Here is a 15,625-nt window from a genome sequence, read left to right on the forward strand (position 1 = left end):
TTTTCAAGGCTGTTGGGATTGCCTGGAGCAGTTGTCTGAAGGGGGACTTTCCACATGAAATATTCTCCATGGGGTTTTTTCAACAGGAGATACTTTCCACTGGGAAGGGGGGATTTCCGGGCAAAATCTTCTGTGGGGGAGGATATCTAATATGATTTGAAAAACGATAAGAAATTAAAATTTTTGTAAATGAAAGTATGCTAAGGAGAATTTTACAGGTGAAAGGGCTGAAAGCTACGAAACTTACCATTGTTTATGCATTGTATTTGTTAATGGGTCCGTAAGAAATTTTCTTGGGGGAATTTTAGCAAGGATAAAATTGCCCAGGGGAATTTTCCGGTGGGGGGGTTTGTACAATGAACTTACTTAGAGGAATTTTCTGTGGGGGACAAAACTTTTCACATAGGGAAGCTGGATTTCTCGGCATCATATGAAAAACTATGAAGAATTAAATAAAAAAAACAGGTTTTTGACTAGAAGTAAGGAGCAACATTAAAACTTAAAACGAGCCAAAAATAGTCTGTATATGAGAAGGGTTGCTTTTCCTCAATACCTCGCTCCTTATGCTAAAGTTTGACTTTTTGTACCAGTTAATTTGAAAACAAATCCTGAAACACAAAGGCCATTTAATTAGAATAGGAAATTATTTAAAAGTTATAAAATACCTTAGCGTGAAGAGCGAGGTATTGAGAAAGGGAAACCCCCTCATATACGGAAAATTTCAAACTTGTTTTTTTAATTCATTACAAGAGAGGTGGCAATGATACTGATAGCACACACTTAGACCATAATTCAAACGTTCACATCTTAATAGTTATATGAATGTGCAATCAAAATCACCAAAGATGTATTTGGGGCCCAGGGATGAAGTTGTTCGTTCCCCAAACCATTGTTTTTGTTTTATTTTGTGATATTCTAGACTCCTTAACTTCTATTCCGTTGTTCCTATTTTAAGTATGACGGTGTGAGGTGTAAAAACATAGCTAACACAAATATTTTGTTTTTTCAGTAAACCAGATACTAAACCCCAACGTGTTCACAGCTGAAACCAGGCGCAAAATAAGCCCAGGCGCCCATAGCCTCCTTGTCATAAGCTTTTGGTAAATATATATTTAACTTAATACCTGCATGACGACTGCTAACCTCCTTAAAAAAAATTACACGTGTGAGGATCCATGATACAGCCATTTCACTCACATGGCTTTCTTAAAATTGGCCATTCAGATGCTATGTAGATTGAGTTAATATGGGGTTATATACCTGGCGTGTATCATGTTCTCAAGTACATTTTATGGAGCTAAAAGACTTGGCTTTTAAAAGACTTTTATCTTTCAATTCGTCCAACTCGCTTCTAGAAAGATAAGATCTCCCCCTCCCCCTATTATGTATTTTCTTAATTTTTGTTGTCTTTCTTATTCAAATTATCAAATAATTATATATTTTATTGCTGCCCATCCTCTTGAATTTTTATTATTTCCTGTTCCCTTTCCTCCTGAAAAATTCCTGCGTTCGTACTTCTCTATTGCAATTATTTTTACAAATCCACTATGAAAATATTTAGCTTAGCTAGTGACACTCTCAAAACATAAATAAGTCTTAGTTGAATATGCTCAAAATGGATGTTAGTCTAGCAAATTCTTATATCATAAGGTGGTCGAGAAGCTTGTAAGAAAGTAACGCTAATGAATGAGTTTGGCTGTTTTTCACTTTAAAAAGTTCTACTAGGCTTGTGAGTGTGACAACCTTGGATAGACCCCAGCAATAAGTTGTGAATGAACGTCTACAATACGTTTAAGGCAACATCATACCGAACACCAAGAAGCTAGGATGAGAATTGCATTCGTACTTAGTTTTATTTTTGCTCTTTAAAATGATGTAAGTACAAAAGAATTTACTCTTAAGAATATCGAATTATTTCTGATTAGTGAATTATTTTTAGATAACCAATCATAAATCGTTGACATACTTCAGTTAAACGCAACTTATGTTATGGAACAGTGATACGAATGTACCATTAGGTGTTGCCATGGAATAGATTAAAATACAAATGCTGTTCTCTACTAAAAATATACAATAAACCCATAATTAACTCTCAGATTGATGTTAAATATTGCCCTCCTCAGGATTAAATTAGAAGCGAAAGTTTATCCAATGAAATTAAGGTTGGTATTAAAACTAAAAATGAACAGAAATCATTACGTGTTTCCATCTTCTCACTTTTAAATTTAAGTTCGGTAAGTGGTTTAATTGAAAGAATTGTAGAGCCCAATTGCAGTTGAAAGTTTTTTGTTTAACAGAGATCTAATTAAAAAAGTAATTTCAGTTTCAAGTCGCTGTGTAGTGTTACGCCGCTATTGTGTTTGAGCATTCGCTATAAATGTTTACTTTCGTCCCAAGTATTCTAAAATGCGTATTACTGCATGTAGCAAGATTCTGATGATCGCATATTGTTTCTTTGTTATTATTAGAGAAGCCATCCATTTTTTAGGTTTCTAAGATCCCCTCCAACAAGAGTAAAAATGTGAAAAGTGAGCTTGCTTACAGATAACATTACCTATAGAGCGAGGCTTATTAGTCCATGAGCCTCGCGGGCAGCAGGGGAGGTCTGTATTCTATATTTATTCAACAAAGTCATAAAACTAAATAAAAAAACCGAGCTTTATTAAATAAATATAGAATACAGACCTCGTCCCGTTGCTCGGAGGGCTCAAGGACTAATACACTTTGCTATATAGGTAATTTTACCTGTAAGCAAGCCCGCTTTACACATATTTCCCATGGATTATTTCCCATGGAGGGGGAGGGTCAACGAAAAATGGATACGCTTCTCCAATAATGACAAAGAAACACTATGCGATCATCAGAATCTTGTTATATCCTGTAATATGCACTTTAGAGCACTTGGAACAAAAATAAATATTAACGAAGATGTTAACCTACAACTCAAAATCAGAACAAGCATATTGTCTTAGAAGATTTATTCGAAGATCCTACATGAAAATTTATAATGCAATAGGTTTTTTTTGCTGTCTTGGAAAGGGGTTGATTAGGAAAATGAAATTTTCAATAGTGAATCCACTGCCAAAAATATACTCCAAGATAGCATTGCCAAGCTAATATATTAACCCTCTTCTGATTTTTAAGTTTTAAAAATTTGCCTACTTGACAGGTTCAATCTTGGAAAAACAACACTATACCTTAATTTTCAGTTTTCAGTTTCTTTTTCTCTAGTTTTAGTTTTGAAAATAATATTCCTGTTATTCGAGTAGAATTTTAAGTCGTATAAATGATTTTTTTCTAAATTTAGGACATTATAACAAAGATTTTAAAAGCCATGAAAGGTCAGTGCCCTCTAGAAGGAGAAGTAGTGAAAGTGGGTACTTCAAAATACCTTCCCTGGATATACTTTAGGCTGTAGATCAGTCCCTGAGAGTTTCATTTTCCCAATCCAGCCCCTCTCCGAGAAAGCGAGAAGTTGCTTGTCTAAAATTTTGACAAAATTAGCAATTCTTCACAACTTAGACTCTTGCCCTTACAGGGGTCATGCAAATTTTACAGACCTACATTTTATTTTCTTTTTCTTAGGTATTGCAAATTTTTTACTCGACGTCATCTTCGGTCACGATGGGATCGTGGCTGAAAACGGGATGGGAAGGGCCCTCTCTACCTTCCGATAGTTTTTGGCTCTTGGAGAGGGTGTTTGGAACCAGAATATTACCTGTATTACCAGAAGCAGATCCAGATGGGGGGGAGGGGCGGAAGGAGTCTTAGGCCCCCAAGATTTTTTTGGTGCTCTCATTCGCATTCCCTACTTTTTCCTTTTTTCGCTCTTTTCATTAAGTAAACTTGTCAATTTTATCAATTATTCGTAGGTAATTTATCCAATTAACAACGGAAAGTAAAGTTTTCCTTTTAACGTAAAGAGCAAAGTTGAAACTTAAAGTGAAAAGAAATTATTTATCTTCAGCCGGTTCAGTATGTATCTGCAAAATTGGCATGAAAATCTTTGAATGCTGCAAAGATTTTTCTACGAACATGGAACTTTCCCCTATTTCACGAAAATGGAAACACCTGTTGAAGATAAAAGTAGTCTTCAACACGTTTCATAAAGGTGGTAACACAGTTATAGCATAAATCGGTAACGCAATCATTTGTCTATTCACGATGACATATTGAAAAGTAGCCTTGTTGCTGAAAGTTCAAAATAGAGAAAAGTAAAAATTTGGATACAAACATGGAATGGATATGAGACGAAGACTGATGGCTGAATATGAAAGGAGATAGAAGAATGTTTTCTTATGTTTTAGTAAAATATCTTAAAATACCCGGAAATCGAAAGGTAAGCTTTGACTAATAATAAATCCCCTCCACCCTCAAAAAATCCTTAATTTTAGTTTTTGCGGCTAAGTAAATAGCGAATGGGCCAATAGGGCTTTCGTATGAATAAATTAATCGGTCTATTTGTTCTAACTATAAAGCTAGTTTGGTTGGAATTAGATGAATGAAAGCGTTCAAAAAATTTAGGCCAGGGACAGATCCATGTGGTAGGAGGGGGCCACCCTCACCCCAAGACACTTCTGGGTCACTTATTCCGTTCTTTTTTCTTTTTTGAAATCTTTTTTAAAATAAACTTGTCAATTTGGTGCCTATCTTGAGTTACATTGGCACCCTTCGTCTAGTGGCCCCCGCGCCCAAGATTTTGCTCTTGATTTGTTAGAGATTCAGACATGAAACTGCTCGCACAATCAGCTTACGAATCATTTCGTCATAAAATTATAAGATAAACTTCGCTTTTAGGAAAAATTAATCATATAATTAAACTTGCTTGTTAGATCTTTATCCTCAGATTATGTTTTCTTTTTTCTTTTTTGGGCAAAGTTATTTCTATTTTCTTTCTTAAGGGCCCGTAAATTTAGGGTACGGTTTCTGGGCGTCAATGATGGGGATATGATAAGGCAACTTACAACATTAATTTATGTTAAGGAATATTTTTTTTTGAACTGCTCCTACCCACTCCCTATTCAGAAAATCCTTAATTTCAGTTTTGTGACTAATTAAATAGCGAAACGCAATAAGGCTTTCGTGTGATAATTCTGTCTGTCAATTTATTTTAACCGTATAGCTAATTTGGTTGAAATCGGATAAATGAAAGAGTTAAAAGCAATTTAGGCCAGAAACAGATCTATGGGTTCGGAGGGGACAACCCTCCTCCAAGACACTTCTAGCACCCTTATTTCGTTCTTTTTTCAGTTTGGTGCCAACCTGAAATCCCATTGGCACCCATGGTCTAGTGCCCCCCCCCAAGATTTTTTCTAGGTCAGCACCTGTGTACTATGGCGATAAAGGTAGAGAAGCAGGTTTAATCCGGATCTAGTTTATTTGGTTTATTAAAACAAATATGTACAAGATTTTATGTTCATGACTCCTTTTTGTAAAGAAAAATATGCCCTCCTTTTTACGATGCTTAGCGTACTCTTAAAAGGGTCAAAGTGCCTTTTTTCAGAGATAAGTCGAAAAAAAAACTTTAACCAACTGTTGAAACAAAGTTAATTTTAGATTTTTTTTTTTAATTTGTTATGATAATACAACTGTCACAATGGGAATCCTTCTTCTGCATCAGTTAATTATTCCAAAAATAGAATGTCCTGGAGAATGAAGTACTTTACTAATGGCTGTTTAAAGTATCCCTATTAGATGAATTTTATCTTGTTTATTCATTTATTCGTTCATTTAATATAAAAATTCTGTAATATAAATTTTATAGCCAAAAGATGCTCGAACTAGCAACACAAAATATATATAAAAAAAAACTTTACCAAAATTAATTGGTAATGCGTACGCCTTTTATATTAAGCACTGCAGTACAGTAGTGCAAGGTTGACTTCAAAGCCAAAGCAAAATCAATTTAGATGCCAAATTATTCAAGTGCAGTATTATATTATAATAAATGAGCTGAAAGCAGTTCCGTCAAACTTTCACTTTTTGTGTTTTTTTTTAAGCTGAATCTTCTAGACAGTGGTTTTCAAGTAAAAAAAAATCATTCCATCTACAATGACGAAACTATCCAATGATCCACCTTTATTACAAAAATGTGCAATGTTAATCATTTTAGACTTTTCGAATTCTTCCAAGAGGTTTGGCACAACAACATTCGCCATTTACCCCTTATTGGTCAGCTTACCTGCGGTTTCCTCGCATTCACATGCTTACCTTTGTTAGTATCGGTAGTTTCGATCAGTGTTTGCATTTTAGTCCCAATGCGAATCATTAGCAAATTCACAACGAAATGGTGCACCTGTAAAAACCGAATGGATGGAAAGACAGTTCTCTTGACTGGTGCCACATCTGGTAAGCTTTCTTCCTACCTTTTCTTTTTATATTCACTATATTTTTCATAGCAGCCAAATATTCTTTAAATGTGATATGTAAAATTTTTTAATTTTCTTAAATAATTATTTATGCATCAAATTAACTCTTACTAGGTGGCCATTTTTGAGTTACTCGTTTATCATTCTGTTGGTACTTCTTACTCAAAATGACTTTGATAGACTTGACTTAGCAAATGAAGTTCGATTCATTTTAAATTTAATATGGTCAAGTCGAATAAAGAGCTTTATTGTCCATCCTCAGCAGCATATAAAGAAATAGATTAAAAGCAAAGATGAGCAACTGGCAGGAAAACATAATAGGAGACTAGTTCATTATTAGCACAAGGTTTAGAGGCTTAAAAGACCCAAAAGTGTCTGAAAAAAAAATTGAACAGTAAACAGAGAACTTCAACATGAAATTTTCTTAACTTGGAAACATTTCGCCAGTAAATATTTTACTTGATTCCATTACTGGCAAAGGAACAAAGTGAACACACCAGTTGACGCCTTTTGTGTGCTCAATCCAAATTAAATATATAATTCTCCTCATAAATATACCCCCCTCCCTAATTGTCATGTATGTTGCCATAAAACACAGGTTTTTACTATGGGGATAGGTACTAAAAGAGGCCAGTACTCCCTATGCTATTGTGGAGAACAAGAGGTCAGTACTCCCTATCCTGGTATGCACTAAAAGAAGTTCTTTGTGATCGTCCATTGATAAAAATTGATCTGGGTCTAATGATAGCTGTTTATTGTTTCGAGTAAAATTTTGGGTAGGCACACGTAATTGACATATTTGAAAAAAAAAAATCAATTTGATGTTTTAGATCAGGGTTTGAAGCTGGTGTGCAGAATCCAGTTGAGTCAAAAGATATTACGCAAGATCAAATTAAATATTTCGAAGAACCTCATGTTTGGTAAACAGGTTTATTTGAATTTAAATGTGCTAGTAGAATTTATGATATTGTATTAAACTTTAATTTACCACTTATATCAACATAAGCATGGCATGACTGCTATTCTTTGTAAAAAAGGCGCTGAGAATAGAAACTTAATGGGAATGACCGTGTGTATCAATATAACCGTGGCGTGACCGCTTGTATCAAAGTGGGGATGGTGATGACAGAAAAACAAAATTAAAAAATGGAAAAAAATTAAACAAACTAAACAACAATGAAAAATAAAGAAATATTTTGTTTGAAAGAAAAACAAATTAGCGCTTTATATCAAAATTGTTTTCAGTACAATTTTGAGTAGACTCACCTAATTGATATGTTTGAAAGAAAAACAACTTGGTGCTTTAGATCAGACCTCGAAGCTGGTATGCAGAATTTAGTTGACCAAAAAGATATTACGTAAGATCCAAATCAAACATTGCTAGGAGCCTCCTGTTGAAGATCAGTTTTTTGTCATCGTCAATGGAAAAAGGTGAAACTGTCTAATGGTATCAGTTTATTGTTTCAACTACTATTTTGGGTAGGCACACGTAATTGGTATGTTTGAAAGACAAGCAATTTGATGTTTCAGATCAAGGCTTGAAGCTGGTAGACTGAATCTAGTTGACTAAAAAAATATTACGTAAGATGAAATTCAATATTGAGAACGACCTCATATTGGGTAAACCGGTTTATTTGAATTTAAATGTACTAGAAGAATTTATGATATATTATTAAACTTTATTTGACCGCTAATATCAACATAAACATAGTGTGACCGCTAATTATTTCTCTATGAAAGGGGCTGAATTTAAAAATTTAATGGGAATGACCGCGTGTATAAATGTAACCATAACGTGTTCGATTGTATCAAAGTAGGCATGGTGATGACAGAAAAAAAAAGAAAAAAAGAAATAAAACTATTAAAAAATGAAAATAAAGCACAAAACAAACTAACAATAATAAAAATAAAAAATATTCGAAAGAAAAGCAATTTAGTGCTTTAGATGAATATTGTTTGCAGTACAATTTTGACTAGACTCACGTAATTGCTATGTTTGAAAGAAAAGCAATTCGGTGCTTTATATTACAGCTGGAACCTGATGTTCAGATTTTAGTCGGCTCAAAAAAATATGACGTAAGATCAAACTTAAACATTGCTAGGAATTTCTTGTTGTGAATAAGTTCTTTTTGTGACCTTCTACGTATGAATCTGAAATTGCAGCATATGATAGCAATTTATTGCTTCCAGTACAATTTCGGGTAGGCATACAGAGTTGGCACGTTTGAAAGAAAAGCTACTTGATGCTTTAGATCATGGCTTGAATCTGGTATGCAGAGTATAGTTAACTCAAAAGATATTAAGTAAGATCAAATTAAAAATTTCTCATAACAATATGTTTGTTGAACCTTTTTTTAAATTCAAATGGGCGAGTAAAATTTATAATATAGTATTGAACTTTACTTCACCGCTTATACCATCACAGAAATGGTGCGACCAGTTGAATGAATATAATTATGGGAATGACCGCTTGTATAAACATAGCCAGGGCATGACCCCATTGTATCAACATAGGCATATTGATGACAAAAAATAAAAATTAACATTAAAAAAAATTAAAAAAGAGAAAATATAAGAAATTAAAGTAAAAAATATAATTAATGAGAATTAACAAAACAAAAAAAAGAAAATTGAAAGTCATGTTCGAATGAAAAGTTATTGGGTGCTTGAGATTGCTTTATTGTTTCCCATACAATTTCGGGTAGACACATGTAATTGATATACTTGAAAGGAAAGGAATTTGGTGCTTTAGTTCAGGGGTTTGAAGTTGGTATGCAGAATTTAGTTGACTCAAAAGATATTAATTAAGATAAAAAATAAAAGTTATTGAGAACCTTCTGTTGAAGATCAGTTTTTGTCACCTTCTAAGTGGAAAAGTGAAACTGTAGCAAATTGAAAGCAATTTACTTTTTCCTGAATTTCGGGTAGGCACTAGTAATTGACATTTTTGAAAGGGAAGAAATACGATGCTCTAGATAAGGGCTTGATGCTGGTTGGCAGAATCTAGTTTACTCAAAATGTATTTTGTAAGATCAATTAAAAATTTATAAATGCCTCATGTTTAGGAAACGATTTATTTAAATTCAAATGGGCTAGTAGAATTTATCATATAATATTAAACTTAACTTGACCGCTTGTATCATCACAGGCAAGGTTTGACCACTTGTATCAACATAATCATGGAAATGACCACTTGTATCAATGTATCCATGGCATGACTAATTGTATCAACATAGGAAATTTTGATGACAGAAAATGAAAATGTAATGGAAATATAAAAAAATAAATCAAAATAATGGAAAATTTAAAAAACGCCAAGTTCGAAAGAAAAGCAATGTGGTGCTTTAGATCAGTATATTGCTTCCAATACCATTTTTGTAAGGCATATTTAATTGCTGTGTTGGGAAGAAAATCAATTTGGTGCTTTACATCAGGGGATACAATCTAGTATGCAGAATTTAGTTGACTCCGAAGATGCTACATAAGGTCAAAACTAAATATTAATGTAATGATAGTAAAATCGTGTCTGATATTATCAAAATTTTATCAAGCATTTTAAGAGTACATTGTTCCTCAGGAATGTCTTACAAAATTACCAGCTAATGAAATTGTTTGCACAAAACGTGCACATTTGAAAGGAGTAGTATAGTTTTTGGACCACCAAACTCATCCACTCAATTCACATCATTTTCAGTCCATTTTACATCATTTTAAAAACAATTATTGCATATATGAACATTTTCCATCCCTTCATTCAACGTGAAAACAGGTCCTCGGAAATCAAATTTTGTCTCATTTTTATACCTTTCACAACATGAACACGGGTTCTAGACCCCACCTAGATTACCCCATCGATATACCACCTTTATTGAATTCATGTCATTTTAAATGAAGATTTCCGACATTTTTATAATTTCTTATCCTGAACTTTAAGATCAAAACAGGTCTTGTGAAATAAGAATTCAATTAATTTGTGAAATAAGGTATTAATTATATTCTATTTTTCCTATGCTACCAGTAAAATGTAATAATTTAATATTTATTGGATATTTCAATATCAAGATCTAAATTATTTATTTTATCTCTCAATAACCGTTAAAGTCATACCTTCTTCTATTTTTGAAATTCCTTTTCAAGATCAGCTGCTTTAGAATCAAAACACTTATGAGCAAATAGATCAACAATTTCACCTTTAAAATCAACAGTAGTAACGAGTTTATATTCATATATATTTGTAACATTATTCATTCCTATAATCGTGTATTCCATTCCAATGTCTAAATCTTCTGTCCTAATAGTTCGATCATGTTTATTTTCCATTTTCATTTCTCTTAAAATGTTCTCCATTTATTAATTGCTAGTTTTATTCAATAGAATTTCAAATCGAAATTAATCTTTCTTTGAATTAACTCTGGCTTTGTTCCCAAGAAGTTCTGTTATTCGGAGTTCTGGGGAGGAATCCGGACACGCGTCACCTGAAACGTCACCAGAAGCCAGTCAAATGAAACACAAAAAAGTGTTCAAAAGAAACACGACTGGTTATCGGTTGTAATCCAACAATTCGACTCCCACTGGTACCTTGTGTAGCGGATGACGATGTCGAAACGGTTGGACTAGGGGACCCAGATCAAGGAGTAAGTAGCAGCCAGTTTCCGTCCAAACAAAAACCCTGCGAGTTAGCCTCAGAACTCAGGATGATGATAATATCGCCAAAACAAGAAAATGAATAACAGCCTGGGGAGTGGCTATGCAAAAATTTTTAAAGTTTGATTTTTAGTTTGTGTTTATTCTATCAATTTATTTATTGAAAAAACATAAGGAATTTACTGAAAAAATGGAGAAAAGCCTGGGGGAGGATTTGGCAATTTTTTGTAGAGAAGCATGCTACATACGCCATCTTTGTTCAAACTGTGGAAAGAGAAACTAGCCTTTATTTATTTTCCGATCATGTTTTTTTGTTCGGTCGGGAAGATTTAATTTTTTCCAATGTACGTATCAATGGAATTTTCTTTTAATATGGATTCTGAATATGTATAATTTATTAAGTTTAACTAAACCCATCAAAAGCTACGAGACAATTCTCAGTTATTCAAATAGAACCTCTGACGTCACTGTATTTATTCCCGTGACAAGTTTATACTTGGTTCTGGAGATAATATTACTTTTAGCTTAATTTTAATACATAGGGGCCATTAGCTTTACTTTTTATGGTTTGAGTGATCGCAATTTCTTTCGGTCTGTCTGTCTGTCGGTCAGTCCCGGTTTGCTAGTTTGGGCACTTCCAGATAAGCTAGAACGATGAAAGTTGGCAGGTGTATCAGGAACTAGACCAGATTAAATTCAAAATAGTCATTTTCCTAATTCGACCACCTGGAGGAGTGTGGAAGGACGGTTAATTCAGAAAAATAGGAAAAATGGGGTATTTTTAACTTACGAACTGATGATTGGATCTTAATGAAATATGACATTTAAATGGATCTAGTCTCTCAGAGCTCTCATTTAAAATCCCTACGGGATCTAATGACATTGGAAGGAGTTGGAAGGGGAAACCGAAAAATCTTGGAAAACTCTTAGAGTCGAGACATGGGGATGAAACTTGGTGGACAATATCTGGCACCCCTTATCATTCCTATGACATCTTACAGATAATTTACTATTAAAAATATGCTTTAAATTCATTGGTTCATGTTTTGTAATCCATCCTAAACGTGATACACCATGGCAATTCATCCCATTGTGCCACACTATGACTAGCCTTTGGCACCCCTGATCATTCCCAAGACATTTTTCCTGTATTTTCTTGTTAAAAATGGTTCTTGAAATTCATTGGGTAGTGCTTTTGCAGGCCAACCCTCCGTGATACACCATGTCAGTTCGCGCCACCGTTCCACACTATTAATGGCCGTTTGGCACCAGGCATTATTTCTAAGACATTTTTCATATATTTTCTTATTGAAAATCATGCTTTAAATCCATTGGTTTGTATTTTTGCATGCCACCCTCCTTGACAAACCATGCGATTTCACACTACCTTGCCACACTATGACTGAACCTCTGGTTCTCCTCATCATTCCAAAGACATTTTTCAGATATTTTTTTCTTTAACAAAGTGATATCCGATTCTGCTTCCAACCACTTCTGTCCCTGATTCCACCAGTTCCAAAGTCCTGATTTCACCAATTCCGCTCCAGTATTCATCAGTTCCAGTCCCAGTCCCCAGCTCCGCCGATTCTGGTTTCGTCAGTTCTGATTCACTCACTTCTGTTACCGATTCCACAGTCCCAGTTTCACCACTTCTACTCCGAGTTCCGCCAATTCCAGGATTTTTTATGCGGCTGTCCCCGTGGTAATCTATGGCTATTCATCAAGAATAGCTAGTCTATTATACGTTTCCTTATAATTTTTATATTGGTAGGATAAACACTCACATCTCATTATAAAAAGTGAGGATGGAATTTTCCCGGAAAGTTTGTGCTCATGTTTAAGTTATCGTTGAGTTGATTGCTGACAATGAGTAGTATTTGAACTATAAAACAAGCATGAATTGGGATCCTATAGGAAATATATGTGCGCGTTGTCATGAATGTGAAACGTTAAATTCCTTTGGAATACAAAAAATTATCACCTGTGATGGTGGATTTGCGAGAGTATGGAAGTCTTAAACGTTTAGTTTGTGACGGAGGTCAACTTTTTGTTACGGTTGCTGGTAGCACATTACCTGTTAATAGATACTATCTGGCATTAGCATTTAAAAGAAGACAAGCCTACTGCAGCACCAACATTATAATGCATATCTTATCCAGGTGACAAAACTGCAACTTATGTTAAAGTAATGTCGCAATAGACATTACAAAGCTTGTAAAATAGAAAGGGCATTGACAGACAATATCATCAAGTAATATAAAGATGAAATGATGAAAAACAAAGCAGCAATAAACGTTACTAGAAGGATCATGGAAAAGGTGAAGAAAAAGTATTTCAAGAAACGCGTTCATGATAAAGTTATCATGTTATTGAATGCTTGCGAAAAAATCTGAACTATGAAATAAGAATTAATGGGAATATTATTAGAAATGCAGGCTAGCGTTTTCATGACAGTGAGGCATTAAATTCCTTGGGAATATAAAAAAAATATCATATTTTGAAAAGATTACAAAAGAAAGATCACGAATAAGATTATGAATAAGAAAAGTCACCAGAAGGAGGATCACGGGTAAGTGATTATTTATATTGTTTTTATTGTTTTGTATTTTTTCCCCCAGATAGGATCGTATCGACCCAGTGGTGTTAGAATATCGTGAGAGGGTCCATTCGAACAAAAATTAAAACTGCTTTTTAAGTGACCAAAAAATTTAAGGGCAACTAGGACCCCTCCAACGCTCATTTTTTTTGAAAGTCACCCTAGATATCCATTTTGTTCAGCATTTTTGAAAAATCTAATAGCTGCGTTGTTGAGGATGACTTAATCCCCCACAGTCCCCAGGGGATAGGCTACCAGTTATTAATTTGGCCCATTATTTGCATATACTATTGATTATTGGGAAGTATGTAGACGTTTTCTGGGGGAATTTTTTCTGTTGTGGGGGGAAATTAGAATACTGAATATTTCCCAGCATAATTAAAAAGGATCAGAAATTAAATTTAAAAAAACAACAAGTTTTTCAACTGAAAGTTAGAAGTAACATTAAAACTTATAAATAAACTTATTTTAATTAAAAGACCTTTGTGATTCAGGGGTCATACTTAAGGAATTGGAACAAAGTTCGAGCTTTAGCGTAAAGAGCAAGGTAATGACTAGGGGGCAAACACTCTCTTATACTTCATAAAATCTGTTCGTTTTAAGTTTTAATGTTGCTCCTTTTGGCTTATTCACAGAACTTATTCAGAGGATGGCAGATTCAGAGAATGTATTACTTAAACTCTTATGTTATAAATTCATTAGGCGCAGAAGAAAAACAAAATTTCATCACTTTGCTGCTCAAGTTTTTTTCTCGTTTAAAGATTTTTATGTGGAAACCAGGTGAACGTTTACCTGTAGAAAAAAAATATATGAGTCAGGGAGTCAGCGTATTTTTCCCATTGTATTCCTCCCAGAAAGTTCTTCCCGCGGGAAAATTCGTCTTCGGATAATTTCTAGTCATACTCCGCCCGGATAATTCTAGATGTTCATTTTAAGGGGAATTTCAAGTTATTTATTGCTATTAAAGTACATGTACGAACTCTTCTAAAATGATTTGTAGCTTTCGACATTTTCAGTTTTCTCCTTCAGAATTCAAACATTAGATTATAAGTAAAATTTTGAAGAACAGTAGTTTGTTGAACAATTACTTAATAATAATTTTAATAAAATTAATTTGGTGGAAATAGACGGGTATTATTGCTCATGTAGACGGAAGTTCCGGATGACTTGGTCTTCAACTTGGTGGAAGCCATCACGGCCTCCAAGATTGTGTTCTCTGATGTTTAAATACACTGTATACGTTTTTTAAAATACATTTAAACATTTTGCACAGGAAAAGAGGAAAATTGTTAAAAACGGTGACAACAAAGGTCCTGGTAGTATTTGTTACCAACAGTTCGATAAGAATAGTAGTTAGGGGGTTCCAGATGACGAAAAAGCTTAACGGCGATTCCCTGAAAACACAGCTCTTAGTAATTTTTTTCAAGACCCGTGTGTATTTTACATCATAGGGCTTGTTTGCTTTTGCTTTTTACGTAATAGAGTTTGTTTTCTTCGTGGTTTCTTTGGTTGTTATGTAACAGAGAATGTTTTTTTTCAAGATGTTTCAATATTATTTTTATAGACATTTTTTTAAGACGTTTCTAGTCATTTCAAAACGTTTCAAGACATTTTTGAAATATTTTTTTCAAGACGTTTCAGGAAATTTCAAGACGTGTTTTAAAACGTTTTCCTTCATACGGTTTTCAAGACTTTCAAGACGTTTCGAAACGTTTCTGAAGAGAATTTTCTTCAAGATGTTTTTTCAAGACGTCTGAAGACGGTTTTTAAAATGTTTTTCTTCAAGAAGTTCTTCAAGACGATTCAAGACATTTATAAGACGTTTTTAAGAATGTTTTCTGTACGTTTCAAGACATTCCAAAACGTTTTTAGGACATTTTTCTTCAAGGTGTTTTTCAACATGCTTCGACATGTTGCAAAAAATACGAAATTCCTTATTTTTGCAGATAGGAGCTTGGAACCTCTACAGTAGGGTTCTCTAATATGCTGAATCTGATGGTGTGATTTTTATTAAAAT

The 15,625-nt window shown here is 33.9% G+C and overlaps 1 protein-coding gene across 4 annotated transcripts in view; it reads left to right on the plus strand.

The window, feature by feature from the left end:
- Positions 1-1,009: 1,009 nt before the first annotated feature.
- LOC136026234 (retinol dehydrogenase 13-like) overlaps positions 1,010-15,625 on the plus strand; it is a 50,499-nt gene continuing 35,883 nt past the window's right edge. For 2 of the 4 annotated variants that reach the window (XM_065702580.1, XM_065702583.1), the window contains exons 1-2: positions 1,762-1,875; positions 6,113-6,348. In XM_065702580.1, coding sequence (XP_065558652.1) covers positions 1,871-1,875; positions 6,113-6,348 — 241 coding nt within the window. In that variant the 5' untranslated portion in view covers positions 1,762-1,870. Of the gene's footprint in view, positions 1,101-1,761; positions 1,876-4,135; positions 4,340-6,112; positions 6,349-15,625 lie in introns of those variants that run through there. The other 2 variants (XM_065702582.1, XM_065702581.1) reach the window with 2 other exon arrangements.

The sequence above is a fragment of the Artemia franciscana genome, chromosome 4, assembly GCF_032884065.1.
Source record: "Artemia franciscana chromosome 4, ASM3288406v1, whole genome shotgun sequence".
Taxonomy (NCBI): Eukaryota; Metazoa; Arthropoda; class Branchiopoda; order Anostraca; family Artemiidae; genus Artemia; species Artemia franciscana.